Here is a 24,068-nt window from a genome sequence, read left to right as displayed (position 1 = left end):
GCTATCCATACATGTTATCTGGGGATACGGTACCCTTTCTCACCTTTGTGCAATCACGTGTAATCCATACTGGGCGTGAGAACGGCTGGCGAGCTGTTAAGCAAGCTACAGCACCTGTGGTTTGCACACGTAAGTTTTTCATTTTTTCAGGAATGACGGTTAGGCCTAATTCCGGAACTGCGGTTGACCTGCACTTACTGGGAAATCATTGTTCGCGGGTAATAATTGTAATCAGTGATCCCCATCACTAACGTTGTTCAGCGGGTTATCTGCACCTGTAAGCGACAAACACTGGCCTTTTCAGTGTAGCGCACATGCAGCCACGGACATGTAAGGGCATGACACACCAGTTATTGGCCAATCTCATGTGCCAGAGCCTCACGTGTCCCTCTAGTAAGCCGGACTCGGACCGCGGGGCATGACGGAGTCTCATTCGTTAACGGAATTAAGCTTGCAATGTGTGCATCTGTTCTGTAGCTGGCATGGTTGAGGTTTCCCAGGTGGAGTCGAATTTAACCGTAGGCTCCACTCCTGGTGGTGCCCTTCTGGACATTCCTTTAAGGTTCAGCTTTGCAACCATACTGCCCACGTAAAACAAACACTTTGCCTTCATGAACGCTGTTTGGAGGGTCATGACTCGTGGGAATAACGCCGCCCAATCAGTTAACCTGCTAGAGAGATCCTTCGTTGCTCCCAAGCATGACATCACACTCCCTAGGAAGAAGGTAATGCCACTGTGGCGACCGTACTCCTGGGGGCGACACAAGTGCACTGATGCCCAGCCACTGCTCGATGAATCTGCTGGTACATTGACCCAGACCACTACATTCCCCTCGCACGCTACACGACCTGAATCTGACCCTGATGAAACTCAGGTTACCCTTCCCATATACAGTTCCATCTTACACGGTGACAAAGAGGAAGCTGCAGATGAAATTGCAGGTTCGGCCCACCCGCCATCAGACACACCACCGTACTATCAGGGGCCCTGTGCCAGTGCCGTCGCCAACGAGTGGGCCCCCCCTGCTTGCTCAGGATCACAGCACTTGCAAAGTTGAAATACTGTGCAGTGAGATGGAAGATGGGGACGACGAGGAATCCAGACAAGTACAGGGATTCCCTAGCGAGGAGACTTATTTGATTGTTTTCAATGTTGGGACAGCAATTTTTGGGGAGCACTATACTCTGGAGAATGATAGATGGGGCCCACCATACACTGGAACATTCCAAAGGTGGACATCAGACACTGGAGCAGCATTTACAGGGCCCATTATACACTAGAGCATTAGAAATGGGGCCCATTATGTTTGGAGCATTATTTGGGCCCATAAGACAGTGGAGCTTCATCCATGGGGACCAACATATACTGTAGCATTATGTGGAGCTCATCATATACTGTTTCAAACATTATATGGGACCAATGATTCTGTATGGAGAAATAGATGGGCCTCGTCATGAGATGTAAAAAGTGAGGTATTTTTCATTGTACTATACCGCTATTTCTCTGCCGTATCGGAGCATGATGATTTGTGGTATGTGTTAAAGGGGTGCTCTTTCGCCCAGGGCACATGAAAACCTGCAGCCAGCCCTCCCCCCCCCACAACTTTAGCCAAATAACCCCCATTTTTCAGTGCGTAACTTGTATTATGAAGTTAATTAAGGTTGACAAGCTTAAGTAAGAAGAATTGATGCTTTTGGCATTTGAAATGGGCACTGTAGGTGTGTTTCCTGTCCTCCTCTCACTGCCGACTTTTATTCCCCATTGACTTACATTGGGTTTCGTGTTTCGGGACGATCCCGACTTTTCCCTATAATCGGACGATCTTGCTCGACCCGACTTTTGGAAAAGTCGGGTTTCACGAAACGAAACGCGACCCTAAAAAACCAAAAGTCGCTCAACTCTAGTGACCAGCGCTGCGGTGTTGTTCTCCTGGGACCGTTGGTGTGACGCAGCTGAGGTGACAATGGCTCTCCACAGGTAGAGCAGTAGTCCCAGGGCTGTTAAGAGTTGTGATTTCAGGGGTGATGGTGACAAGCAGATTGTAGGATGTAGCTGTGCTGAGTGTTGGGTGTGGAAAGGAGACAAGGACTCAGTGGAATGCAGTTCCAAAGGGCTTTACTCACAGTCTGGTGCGCACAGATGCCGGCTTCAGTGCTGAGTCCTCCAGGTCGGGGTCCAGTAAACTCCCGGGAAGATGAATTTACCCCTCCAACACTCTCTTTCAATATGTTCCTTCCTAGGCCGTCTCACTGTGCTAGTTTTCACTCTCCTTCCTCCCTTTCTAGAACTTTCACAGTCAGTGTCCCAGGCCAGCTGCCGCGGATCCTGTCAGAATTCGTCACTCAGGTGGCTTCCTGATCCTATATGGCTGCCTTTCTAGGAAGATAACTGTGGGATTCGCTGTGGCTCATACAGCAACCACAGCTGTCAGCTTGCTAGTTAAGTTCGTTGTTTACTTTGCTAGGCTAGGGGCTGAGACCCTTCTGCGACCTAATTTCTTCCCCCACTTGATAGCAATCAGTGTGGAACTCTAGAAATTTCTCTCTGTCCTCCTGGGAGCTTTCCTCCCCAGCCAATCTATCTGGCAGCTTCTCCTGACAGGAGCTGCTCCAAGTGCATCCTTCTCTCTGCTCTCCCCTGAGGGAACTCCTCTGTCTTTTCAAATCTCCCACTCTTTCTCTAAGCTCCGCCCACTCGCTGTTCCCATTGACTGCTCTACATCACTCCACTTTCTAAGCTCCTCCCCTTTTCCTACCTTCCCCACTAGCTCCCCAACACCCTTTCCTAGCCAGTCTGGGATGAGGCCATCCTCCCGAAGGGTACGCCCAGGTGACCTGACTAACTAGTGTGTGTTGAGTGCAGTGTTAAGAGTGTGGTGATGTGCCCCCATCTTTCCCGGTCGTGAGATACCACATCTCTGGCTGAGATACAGTACCTCTGTGGCGACTGGACCCACAGGGGCGCCACAGTAACTCTCTCCATTCACTTTTATGGGAGCTCCAAAAGTAGCCAAACACTTAAGCTGCTATTTTCAGAACTCGGCAGTATTGTGAGTCCCCACATGTTCAAGATGGGGCCCTATTTGCTTAATATGTGGGTTTGATTCTCAGAGTTGGGACCTCCCTCTATCAAATAGTTACAGTATTTCCCGTGGATGTGATGAGAAAAGGAACCTGATAAAAAAGATTTGATACATTTAATGCTGCTTGTATGCAGTCTTCGACTGGCCCACAGGAGAACAGGAAAATCCTCAGGTGGGCCACCACCCTCTTATATGAGCAGTACAGTACTTGGCACAATATACATGAATCACTATATTCAGACAAAGGCAGCATCTTATACATTTAATAATCTAACCTGTTCATTGTTATATAAATTTGTGATTGTCGATAATGTCACATTTGCTTTTAGCTGAAAAGTGGGGCCCTGGGGTTGGTTACTGGTGAGCCCTTGGCAGCCGAGTCTAAGGGTCCTGTTGAATTTAATGATGCACCAGCGATCCCAACAACGATATGACGCGGTCAGGATCACTGGTGCATCGCTAAATGGTTGCTAGTGAGCTGCCAAACAGGCAGATCTCACCAGCGACGCAGCAGCGATAAGCGATCCATCGGCGGTCGCTCTTACCTGTCACATCACAGCGATGATGACGACTTCCGCCTGTGTCCATGCGTCGCTAGTCGGCGCCAGCAGGATGCCAACGATGAAAAAATGGCCAAGGACATTCGAGCCCGATCAGCAATATCCAGCAGGGGGGCGGTCGCAGGTAAGTGTCACACAAAGCGAGATTGCTAGCAATATCGCTGTTGCGTCACAAAATCGGTGATGCTTTAGCGATATTGCTAGCGATCTCGCTATGTGTGAAAGGCCCTTAACACTGCTTGTATGTGAGATTACAGGACTAGCAAATCAGCTGACAGTGTGGAGCAGTTATTGTCTAATTATAGTATATTTTAAACTGTATTCTCGTCCTACATATATGGTAAGTCCTTGCTCACACGAGCATATGGCACTGCAGAGTGCTATGTGATGTTTTATCCGATAGCACTGGGCCCAATGTTATACTATGGGCCAGTACAGATCAGCAAATAATCGCAGTATGCTGTGATTGGCATAGATATTCAGCTCACACACACCAATCCCAGTGCAGTCCGATATATGATATACGCCGAGACGGGCAATAGAGGAGATGTGCTGCCAGTCTCTCATGGGAGAGAAAGTGATTTTCTGTATTTTTTTTTTAAATTCTGCCTTTTGCCGGTGAATTGTATATACGATAAAAATTCCAGACCTCTGCATTCTTTGCAGGTGGGAAAACTTTCAAAATCGGCAGTGTATCAAATACTTATTTTCCCCACTGTATATGGATATGTACATATATATATATATACTGTATATTGAGGTAATAGTCATGTTATCAATACATGTGCCACAAGTTTGGTTCTATATAGTATTTATTCTATGGGGTAGCTGAAAATAATACATGGTGCACTAAATCATTCATAGGAAATATTGTATATGTGCAATCATTTAGTACAGTGCAAATACAAATATAATTTCAGACATCAGAGTATAATAAATAATTGTACTATAATCAATTGATAAAGTCTATTACTACAAGTGAACAGAAAGGTCTCCTTATTCAATTAGAAAAAAGGAACTAACGGATGCACATATAAATATGAGGGGAAGAAATGGCCATCTAACATATAAGGCTATGTGCACACGCTGCGGTTTTTGCTGCGGTTCCGCTGTGGTTTTGGCCCTGCGGAACCGCAGCCATTCCGCAGACATGGTACAGTACTATGTAACCCTATGGGTTTACAAAACCGCAGTGCTCACGCTGCGGTTTTGCTGCGATTTATAAACCGCAGCATGTCAATTGTTTCTGCGGATTCCACTGCGGTTTCACACCTTTAACATAGTAGAGGTGTGAAACCGCAGGGCAAAACCGCAGGAAAACTTCAGGTCTCTTTACCTGCGGTTTTACCTGCGGTTCCGCGGGGAAAAACCCGCAGGTGATTCCGCAGTGTGTGCACATAGCCTTATAGTCACATAGTAGTAAACATAGACAAAGTAGTAAATATTGATCACAAACATAGCACACATTTGCCTGATGCGCGTTTCGCATTAGCTTCATCCAGGGTTTCAAGCACTTTACTAAAATTATATGCCCTTAATGTCCGGTAGGTACAGCGCAACAATTCACTTAATTCTTTCAAGTGTTGGCTAGTTGTCCCCTCTCTACCAGACTTCCATGTGAGATATTTCCCATGGACACATACATTACACTGGATACAGTATACGCCACCAGTTTATGATTGAGATTGTGAGATCTGTGATTCGGTGACACACATTATAGATTGCACATCAAATATGAGAGTAAAGGGGATGCAGAACTCTGGATTTTTACAAGACACAGCGTCATCTCTGCCCATGCCCGGAGTCTGATATTGCAAATCTATTAAAATGAATAGAATTTGGATTGGGAACTATATCTATGATCCATGTCCTTTGATACTTGTTTTTGGCTGATGTACAGACTTTATGAATATTTGGAATACATTAAAGGTAATACTGAAGGATTAGTATTCCTGCCTGAACATAATAAATCTCTCTGCTACCTACACACAAGAAAGGATTTTACACAGACATAATTACCTGGTCGGTCTCTTGAATTGTAACTACTTCAAATCTCTGTTCCATGAAATGTGAATTAAATATAGGATTAAGCTTGGTTAATTTATTATTCTTCAAAGCAAGTGCCTTCCATGTTTTCTAATACTTATAACCTGAATGTAAAATCTGAAAGTATCAAAATAGGAGAATATAATTTTGGGCAAAATCTTTGCTTCAAGGGCTTGTGGTTGGCAGACACAGACAGTTCAACAATAAAGTCAAAACTTGCAGAAAAATGAAAATATACACCTTCCTGTCTAGGGGCTAGCTCGACACAATGCAACTTACTTCTAACCATTATTTGAACAGTGTAAGCATATAGGTCAGAGACCAGCTCCATTCTTGACTTGGATACATCTGCATTAGCTGCAGACCTTTAGGCTGTGTTCTTATGATGAGTATTTGAGTTTTGGATGTAGTAGAATTTCTGCAGTATTTCTTTATCTATTATGTAAATTAGGTTACTTGCGTTTTTTTAAATCACATTTTTGTTGTTTTTGTCTTTTGGATGTGTCATGCTTTAGATACAGCTGCTTTGTTTTTGAAAGTTCCTTGTATTTTACAAAACTTCATGTGCAGATGACATGTGTTTTTAGAACACGGATGACACACAGATTGTACACACGGACACGGATAGCACCGGTACTGTTTTTTTGAGGCCTAACACAGGTCAGTCAAAAAAGTAATGCATCTCAGAGAAAGGTGATGCAAATCAAATCTTTTTTCTTTTTTTTACAAATTGCAATTTTTTTCCATCACTTAAAAATAAGGAAATAATAACTATGTAGGTTTGGAAATGCCATATTAGTACTGACATGAATAATCATTTTGCCAGGTCATTTTTACTGCACAATGAACAATGTAAAAACAAAACCCAGAAAATAATAACAGAATTGGATTTTTTTTTTTGTACAATGATTGGTGTCATTCAAAACTACCAATTTTCCCGCAGAAAACAAGCCCTAATACTATTATGTCAACAAAAGAAATAAAAGTTATGGCTCTCAGAAGGAGGGGAGGAAAAAGAAGACTGCACAAAAATGAAAATTTGCGTTGTCCTTGAGGGGTGGACTATGAAACTATCAGTCATCTGACAGAGAGTTTGTTACTAGGGATGAGTGAGTACTGAAGTATTCGAACTCGCTATACTCGTACCGAGTATAGCGTAATACTGGGATATTCGGTACAATTAGCGAGTCCAATGATAGTCAATGGAAAATGCGAGTAATTGTCTGCTGGACCCTACAAAGCAGTCAGGGGGCTGAGGAAAATGCTAAAAAATGTGTAAATGTTAAAAAAAATGTATGCTGTAAACAAATGTATATAACATGGGGGCATCTGGTCAGGGGCTGCACTAGTGGTTTTACACCACTGCTTCACTAGAATTCACAAACACTATTTGAAGTCCAGTGGTTTTTTGCCGGAAGAGCGGGACTCATACGCACTTACGCAATGCCAGTGATATATCAGAAGTGCCGTAAGAGCAAGTGATGATGGAGGCGATCTTCTGACAGCTAAGTGTGTAAGTGGGTAAGGAGAGCGATCTGTCCTAGGGGCTGTGTGATGGTTAATGCAGGAAGAAGCCACCCATCATCATCATCACAAGGGATTCACAATAATAAAGCTTGGAATACTGTCCTTGTTGTTCCACTGCCACTGCCCAATGTGTAGGCATAGACATAGTGTCTTCAAAACATTAGCCCTAGGGGCTGTATCATGGTTGATGAAGAAAGCAAGGCTCGTCTGAAGGGCCAAACAATGATGAAGCAGCTAGGACTACTGGCATAGTAGTTGCAGTGCCCAGTGTCCAGGCATAGCCATAGTGTCTCCAAAAATTAGTCCAAGGGGCTGTATCATAGTTGATGAAGGAAGCAAGGCAGGTCTGAAGGGCCAAACAATTATGATGAAGCTAGGACTACTAGCATAGTAATTGCAGTGCCCAGTGTCCAGGCATAGCCATAGTGCTGCCAAAAATTAGGCCAAGGGGCATGATACCATGGTTGATGAAGGAAGCAGGGTCTCCGATGGGAAATATTAATTAACGTAACATTGTTTTTAGCTTATTGTTATTGACCATGAGGTACATGTGGCAGAAGCCGGATTTGAAAACATGTGTAAGAAGAAGAAAAGGGGCTTGTATGGGAAGGGATGGACGTGATCACCAATTTAAAAAAAAAATAACGTTTTGGGTGACTTTAGGTTGGGATACTGTCATCTGGAGGGCTTAAATACTGTTGCAAAATCCAGTCCTTGTTAAATTTGAACAGAGTCAGCCTGTCTGCATTCTCTGTAGTCAACCGTGTGTATCTGTGATGATTGCTCCAGCAGCACTTAAAACACGCTCTGACATCACACCAGCAGCAGGGCAGGCCAGCACCTCCAAGGCATATAAGGAGAGGTCTGGCCAACTAAGCAGCTTGGATACCCAGTAATTAAATGGTACAGAAGTGTCAGGAAGGATGCAGGTATGGTCACTTAGATAGTCGTTGACCATCTTGTTCAAGTTCGCCCTCCTTGATATTGCTACTGTTCTAGCTAGTCCTTGGTGATGCGACGGTTTATTGAAGATGGCCCAGTTTGTGGACATTTTACCACCACCTCTTTTGGACCTGCTTGGCATGTCTCTCCCCATTAATGCATGCTGTTGCACAGAGCTGGTACCTCTGCTAGCAGTGGTGTCTGAGGGTGCTGTTGCCATCAAATGATTGACAATGGCCTTCTTGAATGATTCCATTGTGAAACCCCTTGGTGACTGCAACAGTAGCGAAGGAAATTTTTCCTTGTACCTTGGGTCTAGAAAGGTGGACAACCAGTATAGTTTGCTATTGAAAATGTGGATTACGCGAGGGTCTTGGCACAGACAGTCAGATATGAAGTGTGCCATGTGTACCAAGCTGCAAACAGGCAAATCTTCTGTGACCCCAGAAGGAGGAACAATACCCATCCTCTCCTCACAGTGACTCTCCTCATCCACCTCCTCCTCTCCAGCCCACCCATGCTGGACAGACATGAAGCTGGGGTTGGGATTCCCCTCTGTAGCATGAGGTGTCCCCTCGGTACCAGTGAAAAAGAAGTCCTCTCCCTCCTCATTTTCATCATCATCTTCATCCCATAATGTTACCTGATGATATTGGCTGGGCTGGGTAGGATCACCCATTGTGAAATCTTGCTCCATACCCAGCTGCTGGGCATGCAAAGATTCCATTTTTTGATTCTGCAGCGATTGTTTTCAGCAGACATAGCATAGGGATGGTTACGCTGATAATAGCCTGATCACCGCTCACAAGCTTGGTGCAGTACTCAAAGTTATCAAGCACTTCACAAATATCAGCGATCCACACCCACTCGACAGTTGTTATGTGTCTTGGCTGAGTCTCAGTGTGACGGGCATGTTTAAGCTGGTATTCAGCAAGTGCCCTCTGCTGCTCACTTACCCTTGCCAACATATGTCATGCTGAGTTCCACCGTGTTGGCAGATCGCAAATGAGTCTGTGGTTTGGCAAATTAAATTGCTTTTGAAGCACTGCAAGACCGGCAACAGCGGTTGAGGAATGGCAGAAATGGGCGCAAATACAGCGCACCTTCTCAAGTAGGCACTGCAAGTCAGGGTATGTTTTTATAAATTTCTGCACTACTAGGTTCAGCATGTGAGCCATGCATGGCACGTGTACCTGCTTCCCGAGCTTTAAAGCCACCACCAGGTTACGCCCATTGTCGCAGACAACCAGACCAGGTTGGAGTTGCAGTGGGGAGAGCCACTGATCGGTCTGTTGTTTTAGTCCTTGCGGCAGCTCTGCTGCAGTGTGTGGTGTTTCACCTTAGCAGATCAGCTTCAGCAGAGCGTATTGCCGCTTTGCCAATGCGCTGCTGCACAGCTCCCAACTTGGGAGTGATGTGGAGGGTAATTCAGCATAGGATGACGAGGCGGAAGAGGGGAGACTGGACAAATGTGATGAGGCGGAAACACTGATTGAGGTTGAGCCAGCTATTCGTGGTGTGGGTAGGATATGTAATGATGGTCCAGTTTGAGACTTTGTCCCACCCTCCACCAGGTTGAGGCAGTGTGCCGTGACAGAGATGTATCGTCCCTGGCCACTAGTACTTGTCCACGTGTCTGTAGTAAGGTGGACCTTCCCAGTTATGGCATTGGTGAGAGCACGCTTTAGATTGTTTAAGACGTGCTGGTGTAACGCCGGGACGGCACAGCGGGAAAAATAGTGCCGGCTGGGAACCGAGTATTGTGGGGTAGCCACAGCCAAAAGATCACAGAAAGACTGTGTCCCCACAAGCCTAAACGGCAACATCTCCACGGCTAGCAACTTGCAATGTGCGCGTTCAGTATTTGTGCTTGTGGGTGCGTAGCTTGGTATTTACGCCTCCTTTCATACATCTGGGGCACGGACAATTGGACGCTTTCCTGGGACAAACAAGTGGATGAGCTTGTTGTGGCCTGTGTCTGTGCAACCGCAGCTTGTGAGCAAGAGGTATGATGATCACCTGCTTCCTGCCCAGCAGATTGGTGAGGCCGTATCACAGACGACATGCCAGTGGTTTGACCCGCAGTCGCAGACACTGATTTGGTACCCTGTTGTTCAGCCCACCGACTAGAGTGCTTGGCTGCATGTGTTTCCGCATACTGGTGGTGCTTTGGTTGCCTTTGCACTGGCCTCTGCTCAGCTTCCTATATAGGAAGGAGAGAAGTCCGGCTTTCAGGATCGCGCTGTTCCAGTCCAAAGTTCACATGGAGTTAATCCAAAGACCAAGCAGTGATTATAACTTTCTTTTTATTCCATAAACTCTACGCGTTTCGTGTACACACTGTACACTTCCTCAGGAGAAAAAGTTACACTGGCATCACATTCCATTCTCCTTATATACTAGCTCCCCCAGGAAGTGAGGTAGATGCTCATTGCACTTAAAAAAATTCACACATAACTATCAACATAATGTAAAATCACAAAAATCACTAAAATTCATCTATAAAACACACTTCTATAGAAACACACATATGTAAAACTTCACACTAGAAAAAATGTAAAACATTGTAATAAAATTATGATTATACTCAATAAAAATCTAAATTTCTTGGTACATCATATCAATTAGCAGAACAACATTCACAAATCTCTTATATAACCGCACATTATATTTTCCTTTCAGTATTAACCCTTCATTCAACATATTATACTTTTACTTTCCTTATATTTCAGGCAGATGATCATATACTAATTAATATATGTACTCCTATGTGGATTAGATCCTGTACAGCAGACCCATGCTCTGCCAAAGGCTCCACATCTCCAGAGCTATCAGTTCCTTTTCAAGGCACCAGCCAACTATTCCAATCATAATAAAATACCGCCGATTGTATCTCTTTATATGTTAGCGATATGATCATTCCCTTCCTATGGCAGATGCTACAGACGACAACATTTGGTTCAGAAGGACTATCGGAAAAAAATTTCCAGACAGCGGCTGAACGCACCCTTGCCTTGACTTGGAGCTCAGAGGGATTGCTCTTGGCAACAGTTGACACACTTCATACTCTGCTCAAACCAGTAGCCCTTGGTGCCTTTGTTGGTGCTACGTATCCACCTTCTTCCTCTGTACTGCTCTGCTGGCTATGCGTGCCAACGGTCCTGGTCGGATTGGTGGTCTCATCATCGACCACCTCGTCATCAATGTCATCCTCCATCCATGTTGATATTGGCGACTGGCCAGATGGCAACTGTGTGTCATCACCATCAGCCTCCATCTCTTCACCCGGTATATCAAATGGATGAAAGTGGCTTTCTTCTGGCCGTGGGGTTTCAAATATTTGGCCATCATCAACAGACGAAATGTGATGGTCACGTGTAACTGGACACACCGCCTCCAGCAGGGCGAATTTCTCTGACACACGTGACCCTGGATACACCGCCTCCAGTAGGGCGAATTTAAATAAAGTAACGTGCAGCCGGATACACCACCTCCAGCAGGCGACTTTCAGTATTACACATATATCTGGATACACCGCCTCCAGCAGGGCGAATTTACACAATTAAGGGAAACACCAGGGAAACCGATGCAATGGATGGCCCTGCGATAGGGAACGGGGACGTGGAGACCTCCTGCACTCCCCTGAGTCAGTGTCTCTCCACTCCTGACGGTCCCTAGGCGGGTTCCACACCCGGCGACGAGCAGGATACCTAAAAATCCCTAGCTCGCCCTGCACCTAGCCCTTTCTAGTGAATTGGACGGTGCAGAAACTAATCCCACCACTGCACTAAAACACACATAAGGGAAGTCACAAACAGGGAAAACACCACTTAGCTTTGCTCTGTTGCTATTGCTCCAAGCAACAGAGTACAACATCAAATTTCAGCTTTACCCCTGAAGCTTGACACCTGAATTCAGCTTCCACCTGAAGCTATAACACCAGAGCTCCCCTGAGCTGCCAAGAACTCCTCTCTGTAGTTCCTTCCTCCACCAGACTTGGTTGGAAATGAGCAATATCACCAACAGTGATTGCAACACCTGCCACTCTTTTATAGGTCAGAGCCAGAGCAATCACACCTGCTTTATAATCACTTGCACTAAACTAAAGTAACCAGAGTGCAATGACCCTAATGGCCACCGGGGGCAAAACTAGAACTGAAACCACCACAGTGCAATGACCCTAATGGCCACCGGGGGCAAAACTAGCTTTAAGCACACAGCTTAAGGAAAAAAAAAGGTTACTTGTGCATTTATCTGTCATAATCCAACCTGGATCATGACACGATACCTCAGCACGTTCCTCTTCAGCGCGGTGAGCACGGTGAGAGGCCAGAGGCAATGAATGGAAATGGATCAAACAGATCCTCGGAGTGACCAAGGTTGGGGTCAAATGTTTCCTGTGACTCCTGACCGGGCCAGGTGATGAACTAGGAACAGGTTGAGAATAGCATGACCCAGCGTTCTCTGTATGGACAGTAGACTGTTTTGTCATGGACGATTGAGTGCTGCTAGAACATTTCATTGAGGCCTTATCAGCCATCCAAGACAGTATCTGCTCTTGTTCTTCTGGCTTCCAGACCCATTTATGTTCCAGACCGGGAAATTTTGCCAGGAACCTAGATGCATCAACCTTCTTCGATCTCCCAGACATCCACGTCCCTGTCCCTTCACAACAGCCTTTTTAGGAACTTTGGATTTTTCTGCCATAGTTGCAGATGTTCAGATGCAGATGTTTGGGAACAAGGAGTAGATAGTGCTTTGTAGAAGGCAGCACTACAGCCTATTACTGCTTTGTGTTTTCCAAACAGCACCGCAACAGCACAAAAACATTGCCCTGAGGTTTACGGCGAGATTACGCACCCCAGTCACCACACAAGACAGCGGTGCAGGCTGCGTGTCAGTTATGCAGTACCGTGCATGCGTCCTATTTGCTGTGAACACAGCAGCACCGCAACAGAACAAAAAAACTGCCCTGCAGGGGTAAATGAGACCCCAAAAATAGCTGTGAAAACTGTCACTACTCGGTCCCTGACCTTATACTTTCAGCTCTGAAAAGAGCTTTTGGGTTTTACACAGAGGATTTCTGGATGATTTGCACAAAAAAACACAACTGTCCCTAGCAGCTGCTCACACTAGCTGTGTTCTGCATGCAATGTGCAGAAGAAGGCGGCGACAGGCCTTAGATAGAGCCAGGATATAATGACTCATAGCATATGACACTGGGTGGCCAGCCAATCATAGTAATGCCGCCCACAACCAAGAAGGTTGCGGCATTACTGTGATTGGCAAATGCTGGGCGGGAGATCCGAGAAGTGCGAGGCGACTAGTGAAATACTCGCTGTTCCGAGTACCGCGAGTACCTCACTACTCACTGAATACCCACCATTATGCTCGCTCAACCCTATTTGTAATTGTTTTATCTGCCTTTTTCTGAACTCCTCTCAGCTGTTTTATTTCCATATATGGTAAATGTTCCTCTCACCTGTGATGTGGTCTGTGGTCACAAAACTCCCCACTTAAAGATAAAAAAGTTATCTTGTTGTGGAGAGTGACATGCTTGATATATCAGTGTAAGGAGATTTTTAGGACATGCAATGCTTCTCTAGGAATTTAAATATGCAAATTGCCTCTCAAAGAAGGAGTGGACTTGAACCCTGTAACTAACTAATGGACCATAGCAGTCCTAAAAGTTTATATGGATCCTTTAAGAAGTTGTTGGTACTCCCAATAGGTGGTACTAGAGTTCAAGTCCTCTTCCACTCTGCAGCAGCAATTTGCATATGAAAAAGTTAAAAACTGCCCAGCAGAATGCGCTCACTGAAGGATTTGTAGCTAATCTCATTTTGCAGGTAACAATTTGGAGGAAAATAAAGAGCCATAAAAGACAAATAATGACAATTTCTAATTAAAAATAATTTAGAAATATTTTTTGAAACAAAAAGACTTGCACTTAAAGGGAATTTGTCAGCACATTTTTGCTACTCCATCTGAGAGCAGCATGTTGTAAGGGCAGAGACCCTGATTCCAGTGATGTATCACTAACTGGGCTGCTTGCTGTCATTTTGATACAATCACTGTTTTATCTGCTGATGATCTAGGAATACTCTAAATGCTGAGCTCTGTATAACCACGCCCACACCACTGATTGGCAGATTTCTGTGTGCACTTTGCATAGGCAGAAAACTGCCAATCAGTGGTGGGTTGGGATTATTCAAAGCTCATGAATATGAAGGAATATTTAACAGCAGATTTACTAGCCCTCTAGTATTAATCCCCTGCTGATAAACAATGATTTTATCACAACTATGCTAAGAAACCTAGTAAGTGATACATTGTTGGAATCAGGGTCTCTGTCTCATCATTATGCTGCTCTCAGATTAGGTGGCAAAAACCTGGTGACAGATTCGCTTTATTTAAGAAATTACACCCAGTCCTTGTCCTTCTGTACCCAGTTTTCTGTATCCTTGAGTATCAATAATCCAGCCTTACACTGACTACATCCTTTTTTTGATATTTCAGACCTTCGGTGCATCAGACTGGGAATTTTTCAGAATAAAAGACCGCTTCTTTCTGGCTGTGGCCAACAGTCACAATTACACAGTGGGGGTAAAAATGCAAAAAACTGAAGAATATGCCATCATTTCCACTATCTATGAGCTGAACATCACGGCACAACAGTTTGTCAAGTACCAGGATATCCTCACTTACAGGTAATGTTTGTTCTGGCTATTTAGGCAGATAGAGGTGCAAACACAATTTCAACTGGAGGTCACTGGATAAATGTGGTGACAGCCACCTCTAATCCAAATCTTTCAATTCCTGTCACTGCGATCCATAGTCAGGTGGGAGCTGTACAGTATACTGGTCTGTTTCATGGTTATGTAGAGGGATTTCTAAAGTAACAACCATGGCTCAAGTGGGGTGATTTGGCTGGATTATTTTGCTCGCGTTTCTAGGATTATCTTTAAAGGACTGTGACAGGCAAGGATTCGTCTGCGCGGAGCGCGATGTTTTTCTGCATATTAATATCCACTTCCTACTCTTTAATAGTGTTACATCAAATCTACATGTTAAGTTTACTCTGAGTACTCTGCCAGGACTAGCCCAAGTGCCCATTGTGACTGCAAACAATTTTGCCTAAACCAGTAGTGGGCAATTCATTTTCCCAAGGGGCCACAAGAGAAAAATTGACTTTTGTGGAAGTAGCACCAGTAGGCTTAATCTAATTATGCCCTTATTATTTTAGCATTTAATATTGAGCAGAATATAGTACCTTGACTAGTACCTACTGCTAATACATGCTATGGTAGGGCTAATTGTTGCATGTATTATTACCAATGGCAGCTGCTGAAAACCATGTACAAAGCATTGCTAAAGTATTCGGCCTCCTGGAACTTTTCAACCTTTTCCCACATATCATGCTTCAAACATAAAGATACCAAATGTAAGTTTTTGGTGAAAAATCAACAACAAGTGGGACACAATTGTGAAGTTGAACGAAATTTATTGGTTATTTTAAATTTTTGTGGAAATTCAAAAACTGAAAAGTGGGGTGTGCAATATTATTTGGCCCCTTTAACTTAATACTTTGTTGCACCACCTTTTGCTGCAATTACAGCTGAAAGTCGCTTGGGGTATGTCTATCAGTTTCGTACATCGAGAGACTAAAATTCTTGCCCATTCTTTCTTGGCAAAACAGCTCGAGCTCAGTGAGGTTTGATGAAGATCGTTTGTGAACAGCAGTTTTCAGCTCTTTCCACAGATTCTCTATTGGATTCAGGTCTGGACTTTGACTTGGTCATTCTAACACCTGGATAAGTTTATTTGTGAACCATTCCATTCTAGATTTTGCTTTATGTTTGGGATCATTGTCTTGTTAGAAGACAAATCTCCATCCCAGTCTCAGGTCTTTTGCCGACTCCAACAGGTTTTCGTCAAGAATGGTCCTGTATTTGGCTCCTTCCATCTACCCATCAATTTTAACCATCTTCCCTGTCCCTGCTGAAGAAAAGCAGGCCCAAACCATGATGCTGCCACCACCATGTTTGACAGTGGGGATGGTGTGTTCAGGGTGATGAGCTGTGTTGCCTTTACACCAAACATATTGTTTGGCATTGTTGCCAAAAAGTTCGATTTTGGTTTCATCTGACCAGAGCACCTTCTTTACACGTTTGGTGTGTCTCCAGGTGGCTTGTTGCAAACTTTAAATGACACTTTTTATGGATATCTTTGAGAAATGGCTTTCTTCTTGCCACTCTTCCATAAAGGCCAGATTTGTGCAGTGTACGACTGATTGCTGTCCTACGGACAGACTGTCCCACCTCAGCTGTAGGTCTCTGCAGTTCATCCAGAGTGATCATGGGCCTCTTGGCTGCATCTCTGATCAGTCTTCTCCTTGTTTGAGATGAAAGTTTAGAGGGACGGCCGGGTCTTGGTAGATTTGCAGTGGTATGATACTCCTTCCATTTCAATATGATCGCTTGCACAGTGCACCTTGGGATGTTTAAAGCATTGGAAATCATTTTGTATCCAAATCCAGCTTTGAACTTCTCCACACAAGTATCACGGACCTGCCTGTTGTGTTCCTTGGTCTTCATGATGCTTTCTGTGCTTCAAACAGAACCCTGAGACTATCACAGAGCAGGTGCATTTATACGGAGACTTGATTACACACAGGTGGATTATATTTATCATCATTAGTCATTTAGGACAACATTGTATCATTCAGAGATCCACAATGAACTTCTGGAGTGAGTTTGCTGCACTGAAAGTAAAGGGGCCGAATAATATTGCACGCCCCAGTTTTCTGTTTTTGAATCTCCACAAAAATTTAAAATGACCAATAAATTTCATTCAACTTCACAATTGTGTTCCACTTGTTGTTGATTCTTCACCCAAAATTTACATTTGGTATCTTAATGTTTAAAGTATGATATGTGGGAAAAGGTTGAAAAGTTCCAGGGAGCCAAATACTTTTGCAATGCATTGTAATTTCCTGGTTTTTAAAAAGTTTATACAAAGCAATAAATCATACTTTTCATATTAGTTAGCCTTAAAGGGCTCTTCCGATCACCAAGATCCTATCCCAATATGTAGTAGGTAATAATAATAATAGCAAATACCTCCAATTAGAAATGTTGTATAGTTCTTCTGATTCACTATGTTGCTTACAACATGTGCAGGCATTGTAGTAGGTTAGGTATCCATGGTTACGACCATTCACTAGCAACTAACCAACTATATTAGTGGCCTTAAATATGGATACCTAAGCTACTGCAATGCCCTTCACATGGGGTAAGTGACACAGCTAATCAGGAGAACAATACTACATTTAAAATTGGAGGTATTTGCTAATATTGTTATTATTATTACACCTACTACATGTTGGCATAGAATCTTGAAGATGGGAATATGATCCTTTAAAGGGAACTTGTCAAGTCCCCAAATGCTATTAACCTGCACATATAGGATTAATCTGTAGGTTAATAGTGTTCCAAAGCTATGTGGTCGCCAGACTGAGAGCTCAGGCATTGGTAGGAAATTAACTTTATACCTCCTGCTAGCCTCCGACTTTCAGTAATAGAAAGTCTGCTGTCGCTTCCTTAGTCACCACTCTTATGTATGCCTATTATATTTAAAGGGAACCTGTCTTGTCCCCAAATGTTATCAACCTGCAGATATAGGATAAATCTGCAGGTTAGTAGTGTTCTAATGTTGGCCAATCATCTCACTGAAAGCCCAGGAGGAGATTAACTTTATTGCTCCTGGCAGCCACAGTTATAGGGACATGTCAGTGTGGCTCCAATCACCACTCATACAGTAAAGGCCCTGTCACACTTAGCGATGTACCAGCGATCCCGACCAGCGATATGACGCGGTCTGGATCGCTGGTGCATCGCTAAGTGGTCGCTAGTGAGCTGCCACACAGGCAGATCTCACTAGCGACATCGCTGGGGACGGGGGTCGCTACTTACCTGTCACACCAGGCGATCCTGCGCCCTCCCGCCCGGCTCCATGCTCGTCGCTCGTCTCTCCACAGGAAGCGCCGCAGGAAGCTGACGACGAGAAACGGTCCAGGACGTTCTCGCGCGATCAGCGATAACCAGCGGGGGAGCGGGTCGTAGGTAAGTATCAGACACAGCGATATCGCTAGCAATATCGCTATAACGTCACAAGTTATAGCGATATTGCTAGCGATATCGCTTAGTGTGACATGCCCTTTAGATAGCACACCTGGGTGCATGGACTGATAACTGTCTGTGCACAGATACATTGCTGAGACAGCTGTCAGTCAGTGTCCGAGGGAATGCTGACTGCTGCCACTCAGGGTATGAGCGATGAGTGAAGCTATGCCGACACATCCCTATGACGGTGGCTGCCTGGAGGAATAAAGTTAATCTCCTCCCAGTAAATATGCTTTTGGTGCAGCATCTGCATACTTTAGATCGCTATTAACCTCCACTATGATCAGCTGCCATCCCCACTATGATCAGCTGACATCCCCCCTATGATCAGCTGTCATCACCACTATGATCAGCTGTCATCACCACTATGATCAGCTGCCATCACCACTATGATCAGCTGGTATTCCCACTATGATCAGCTGGTATTCCCACTATGATCAGCTGCCATCCCCACTATGCTCAGCTGCCATCCTCACTATGATCAGCTGCCATCACCACTATGATCAGCTGCCATCACCACTATGATCAGCTGCCATCACCACTGTGATCAGCTGCCATCACCACTATGATCAGCTGGCATTCCCACTATGATCAGCTGCCATCCCCACTATGCTCAGCTGCCATCCTCACTATGATCAGCTGGTATTCCCACTATGATCAATTGTCATCCCCACTATGATCAGCTGCCATCATCACTATGATCAGCTGGCATTCCCACTATGATCATCTGGTATTCCCACTATGATCAGCTGCCATCCTCCCTATAATCAGCTGGCATCCTCACTATGATCAGCTGAAATCCCCACTATCATCAGCTGGCATCCTCACTATGATCAGCTGGAATCCCCACTATGATCAGCTGCCATTCCCACTATAATCAGCTGCCATCCCCACTATGATCTCTCCAACATCTTTATCCTTGTCGCGATCTCTGTTTCTGTCACAGTATCAGTCTCTATCTCTATCTCTTCTTCTATCACAATTTCATTTTATCTCCCCCCATTTTTTGTCTTGTTCCAGTTCCTGCTCTCTTCTCTCTCGCTCCCTCTGCCTTTTCCTCTATTCCCTAAAGTTCCATGTACTCAGGTCTATGCATCTTCACAGGTGCAGTGCACACTGCGATCATGTAGACTGTGATGCTGCTGGCATTATCACTTAATTACCTTTCCTTTTCAGCCCTTTAGCAATCCTGGTCCACAGACAGACAGGAACAGTCAAAGGGCCAGATGTGACCAGCAGATTGTAATTTGCCCAGGTCTTGCTTACGCCGCAGGACAGTCAGCTTTTTTTTGTTAATACAGTCTTGACTAGCTGATTTAATGTCCCCCTGACACTAAGTTTCATAAGTGGTACTCAGATAAATTAAATGGGCATTTTTGTTATAAGCACATATGCCACATCCACACATAGCGGAACTGTTGCAGAAAATTTTGGCAGTAATTTCACAAGAGTCTACATGAGAATCCACAGAGAACAATCTGTACCTAACTAAACAAAATAGTTGAGAATAAAAAAACACCTTCTTTGGTGTACTTGACACATAAAAGGAACCTGTCATATGAAAAAACTATTAACCTGCAGATATTGGGATACTCTCCAGGTTCATAGCATTCTGAAGCTGTGTGGCCACCTCATTAAAAAGCCTAGCTGCCAGGAGGAAATAAACTTTTTTCCTCCCAGCATACTCTGGCTTTCAGTCACCGCTCAGTACATATTGAGCAGCGGCTGTAACCCAGGCCCAACCTATGACTGACAGCGAGCTCTTTACTGATGCCCTGCAGAGCCACCGTCAGTCATTGTCAGAGGCACCATTACAGCTGTTATTCACTATGTACTGAGCAGTGACTGAAGCCACGCTGGCTGCGCCTCTGTGACTGAAAGCCCGAGGCTGCCTAGAAGATTAAGGCTTATTTCTCCCAGTTGTTCGGCTTTCAGTGCTGTAGCCACTTGGCTTTAGAACACTATTAACTGCAGATTAACTCAATGCCTACAGGTTAGTAGTATTTCTTCACATGACAGGTTCCCTTTAATGCCACACAATCCATTGAACATGGCAGGTTCAATTTGAGCATGCTTTCTGCATAAATATATCTTGCTGTATGGATGTATATGTGTCAAGTTAAAAAATGCTACACCTCTATTCTCTAACATTATTGGTCTTTGAACCTTGCAAAATAAGTAGCTGAAACCTTTTAACAAGATCCCCTCTTTTCAGTGCCGTTGACTGGGAGTTTTTTACAGTTGGAGAAGACTATTTCCTAGTTGTGGCAAATTCTTATGATGGCAATTCATTCTCTGTCAACAGTGTTATCTATCGGTAAGTACAATGATGACTGTACTTCTCCAAAAGATACATTAATATTTTGGTACTGATCTGAAATAACCATATGAAACAGCAATGTTTGTGCAAAGTATAACTAGCTGTATGCAGTAGTTTTATTAAAGGGTTAGCCTAGTTGACAATACCTTTTAAATGTCTCCAGTTTAGTGAATCAAATAATAAAACCGCATACATACCCCCCTATGCAAGTGCCACTCAGTGTACTGTGCCCCCTCGCGATCTTGTGACATGTCACATGAGTGATGTGTCGTATCAGTGGTTGCTGATGAGCTGCAGCCTTCAGATGACATAAATTATGTCTGATGGACCGTGAAAACTGTAGGGCTCACATGACATAAACAATGTCCCAAGACTGTCAGGGGACCCCACGCTCAGAAGGGAGGAGCAACGCTGATCCGGGTGGTCCAAGAACTGTAAAAGATTGATAACTGCAATCACAATACTTTGTATAATCTTTTTTATGTTGCAAGAAATTCACATCTAATGTTTTTAAAGATAGGAACAAAAAGTGCCCTATGTTTACAGAGTGTTCACCACAGCCCTGTGCACAGAACCTAGATTGTACAACTCCTTTAGTATAGAATTGTACAGATTCATGCACTTGTGAGAGGCAGATTTTTACATCACTCCTTGGGAAGAATACCTCAATACAAAAGGAAACCAATATGTCTGTAGCATTTTTCTTTTCTGTTTTGTTGACATTGAAAAATACACAAAAATAGATATCTCATTAAAGGGGTTCTAGAAGAACAGAACAAAAAAAAAAGAAAATGTAATTGCATATAAATTCTAAAATAGTAAATACTTTGAATTAGAAAATCACATTTGTTTTGTCTAGGGAGGTAATCACTGTAAAATTGAAATGGCCACCATTTTGTTACACTTACAGAGTTCTGTCCTAGAATGTTAGGACAGCTACTTATGAGCATGTGCAGGAGGAAGCTCTGCCCCTACATTTATGTGTAGGTTGATGTGCTCCCAGTGGATATTTGGATCCATCACGGGAGATGTCAGGAGTGCTGAGGTAAGAAGAGGCTGCTCACACTACTGTCTACTCTATCTATCTGATCTAATACTGGAGATACCAAGAGTCTTAACGTAAGAAGAGGCAGCTCATACTTCTGTCCACCCTGGATATCTGTTCTAATACTGGAAATACCAGGAGTCTTAAGGTAAGAAGAGGCTGCTCACACTGCTGTCCACCCTGTCTATCTGATTTAATATTGGAGATACCAAGAGTCTTAATGTAAGAAGAGGCTGCTCATACTTCTGTCCACCCTGTGTATCTGTTCTAAAACTGGAGATACCAGGAGTCTAAAAAGTAAGAAGAGGCAGCTAACACTGCTATCCACCATATCTTTCTTATATAATACTGGAAATACCAGTGGTGCTGATGTAAGAAGAGGCTGCTCACACTGTTATCCACTCTGTCTATCTGCTCTAGTACTGGAAATACTAGAGGTGCTGATGTAAGAAAAGGCTGCTTAAACAGTTGACTACCATGTCTTTCTAATCCAACACTGCAGCTACCATATTTTGGAAAATAGTACATGGTATAAGTTATCTCCTGCCACAGAAGTGCAGATTTCTAATGGACATATTCACATACACCTGTCAACTTTCTTGGTCAGGTTTATGTCAGTGTAACTAGATGGTGGACCTTTTAATTCTATAGTGATTATCTCCTAAGACAAAACAATTTTGATTTGCTCATTTGTTCTCTAAAAATACCTGTGAATCTATTTGTAATGATATCCCTTTTAGGGATTTTTTTTCATTTCCTGGAGAACCCCTTTAAGTTTTATGGAAACCCTATGATAAATTGGTACCATATGGAGCCTTATAAATCGTGTGCACCAACTTTTATTAATTCTAAGGATCTAAACAGTATTACACCCTCATGACGCAACATTATGGGAAGATCTGTCTCAAGGCTGTACCATATGGTGGTCCAAGTTCAGTTTAGTAGAGCAAGCCCCCATCTTGTAGTCGCAATATAGATGTCAAATCCGGTTTACATTAGATTTTACTTGTATTCAATTGATTGGGGTGACAACCACCTGGCTTTCAGGCAAAGATCTTTATATAATTGTGGTCACTGTAGGGCACAAATGTTACGGCTATTAATTACCATTTTTTTCCATAGGTGGCAGGGCTATGAGGGATTTGTGGCTGTGCACTACTTGCCTACCTACGGCTGTCGAGATTGGGAAGCATTTAAAACCAGCAATGGCTCCTACATAATGTACTCCAGTGCCAAGGAGACAACTGCTAGAGTACTGAAGCTGCGGACACTATGAATTTTAGGAAAAAAGAATTTACTAGTTCAGCCTGTGTGGAAAATTTGGGAAAGCAGTTTATGATCACTGCATATCAAATAATCCTCTAGGCATTGCAATTAAATATAAAGGAAGCTGTCTGTATAAATACACATAATATGAGGATGTATCACCTGGGTGCAAGGCTGGTAGGTACAAATGTAGGCTATGTTCACATCACTGATGGACAGACAGAATAGGGACCCTGTGCAAAAATAATATATGGGTCCTTTGCAGCCCAAGAGCTCCTAAAAATTCAAAAGTGCACTTACTTTGGAGGTGGAAATGGTTCCCTTACCTCTTGGGCCCCTGTGTGGCCACACAGGTTGTACTAATGATATGTCCACCCCTGGTTCACATGTCACAGACTTTTAGAATGTTTTTGAACTGTTTTAATTTAAGGATATGTTCACATGTATGCGTTTTTGGTGCGTTTTTTATTTTCAGATTTTTTAATGCAAATTTTAGCTGCGTTTTGCAGTACCAAGTATGACTATGAGATTTCAGAAATCCAATGCTCACACCTAGGTTTTTCTGTCCTTAGTATTTTGTGCTTTGTTTAGTTTTAGCAGAATGGAGCATGTCACTTTTTTCAGCGTTTTTTCAGCGTTTTTCACCCATTAAAAGTTTTGTAGTAGAAAAAAAACACAGCAAAACTCAATGTATGAACATAGCCTAACAAGGTTTGCAAAAATCCATTGGCGTGGAAAAACAGCTCTACTGACATCTACGCGACTAATACTTAGCCACAGAAATTTTTGCAACAAATTTGCCATGCATGAAAATATCCTAAAGCTGCTTTTAAGACAATGAACTATAACTGGCGATGCAACTATCACTGCTGTTTGCTGTGTCATTTTACCTATAGCACTATAGCAATCTAATATATAGCAGCAAACCAATTGGTTTACATCAGGACTAATTTTGAATGCCTGCAAGCACATACAATAAAATCCTGCACGGAGGCCAACTGCACTCTGTATGGTGCTATGTACAGCACTGTTTTTGGGTTGGCCACATCTCCGCTTCATTTCCGCTGTTTTGTTCGATTATAGGAACAGAAAAAT

At 43.6% G+C, this 24,068-nt stretch overlaps 1 protein-coding gene across 1 annotated transcript in view; it reads left to right on the top strand.

Annotated features, from left to right (window-relative positions):
* Positions 1-23,726, top strand: part of TSPEAR (thrombospondin type laminin G domain and EAR repeats) — a 248,864-nt gene extending 225,138 nt beyond the window's left edge. Inside the window, exons 10-12 of the mRNA XM_073551427.1 lie at positions 14,678-14,868; positions 20,558-20,659; positions 22,830-23,726. Coding sequence (XP_073407528.1) covers positions 14,678-14,868; positions 20,558-20,659; positions 22,830-22,983 — 447 coding nt within the window. The 3' untranslated portion in view covers positions 22,984-23,726. The remainder of the gene's footprint in view (positions 1-14,677; positions 14,869-20,557; positions 20,660-22,829) is intronic.
* Positions 23,727-24,068: the final 342 nt, after the last annotated feature.

Source organism: Dendrobates tinctorius, unplaced genomic scaffold (genome assembly GCF_039654945.1).
Source record: "Dendrobates tinctorius isolate UK_male_01 unplaced genomic scaffold, ASM3965494v1 ptg000177l, whole genome shotgun sequence".
Taxonomy (NCBI): Eukaryota; Metazoa; Chordata; class Amphibia; order Anura; family Dendrobatidae; genus Dendrobates; species Dendrobates tinctorius.
The sequence above is the reverse complement of the archived record's forward strand: the minus strand, read 5'-3'. Positions and strand labels throughout refer to the sequence as shown.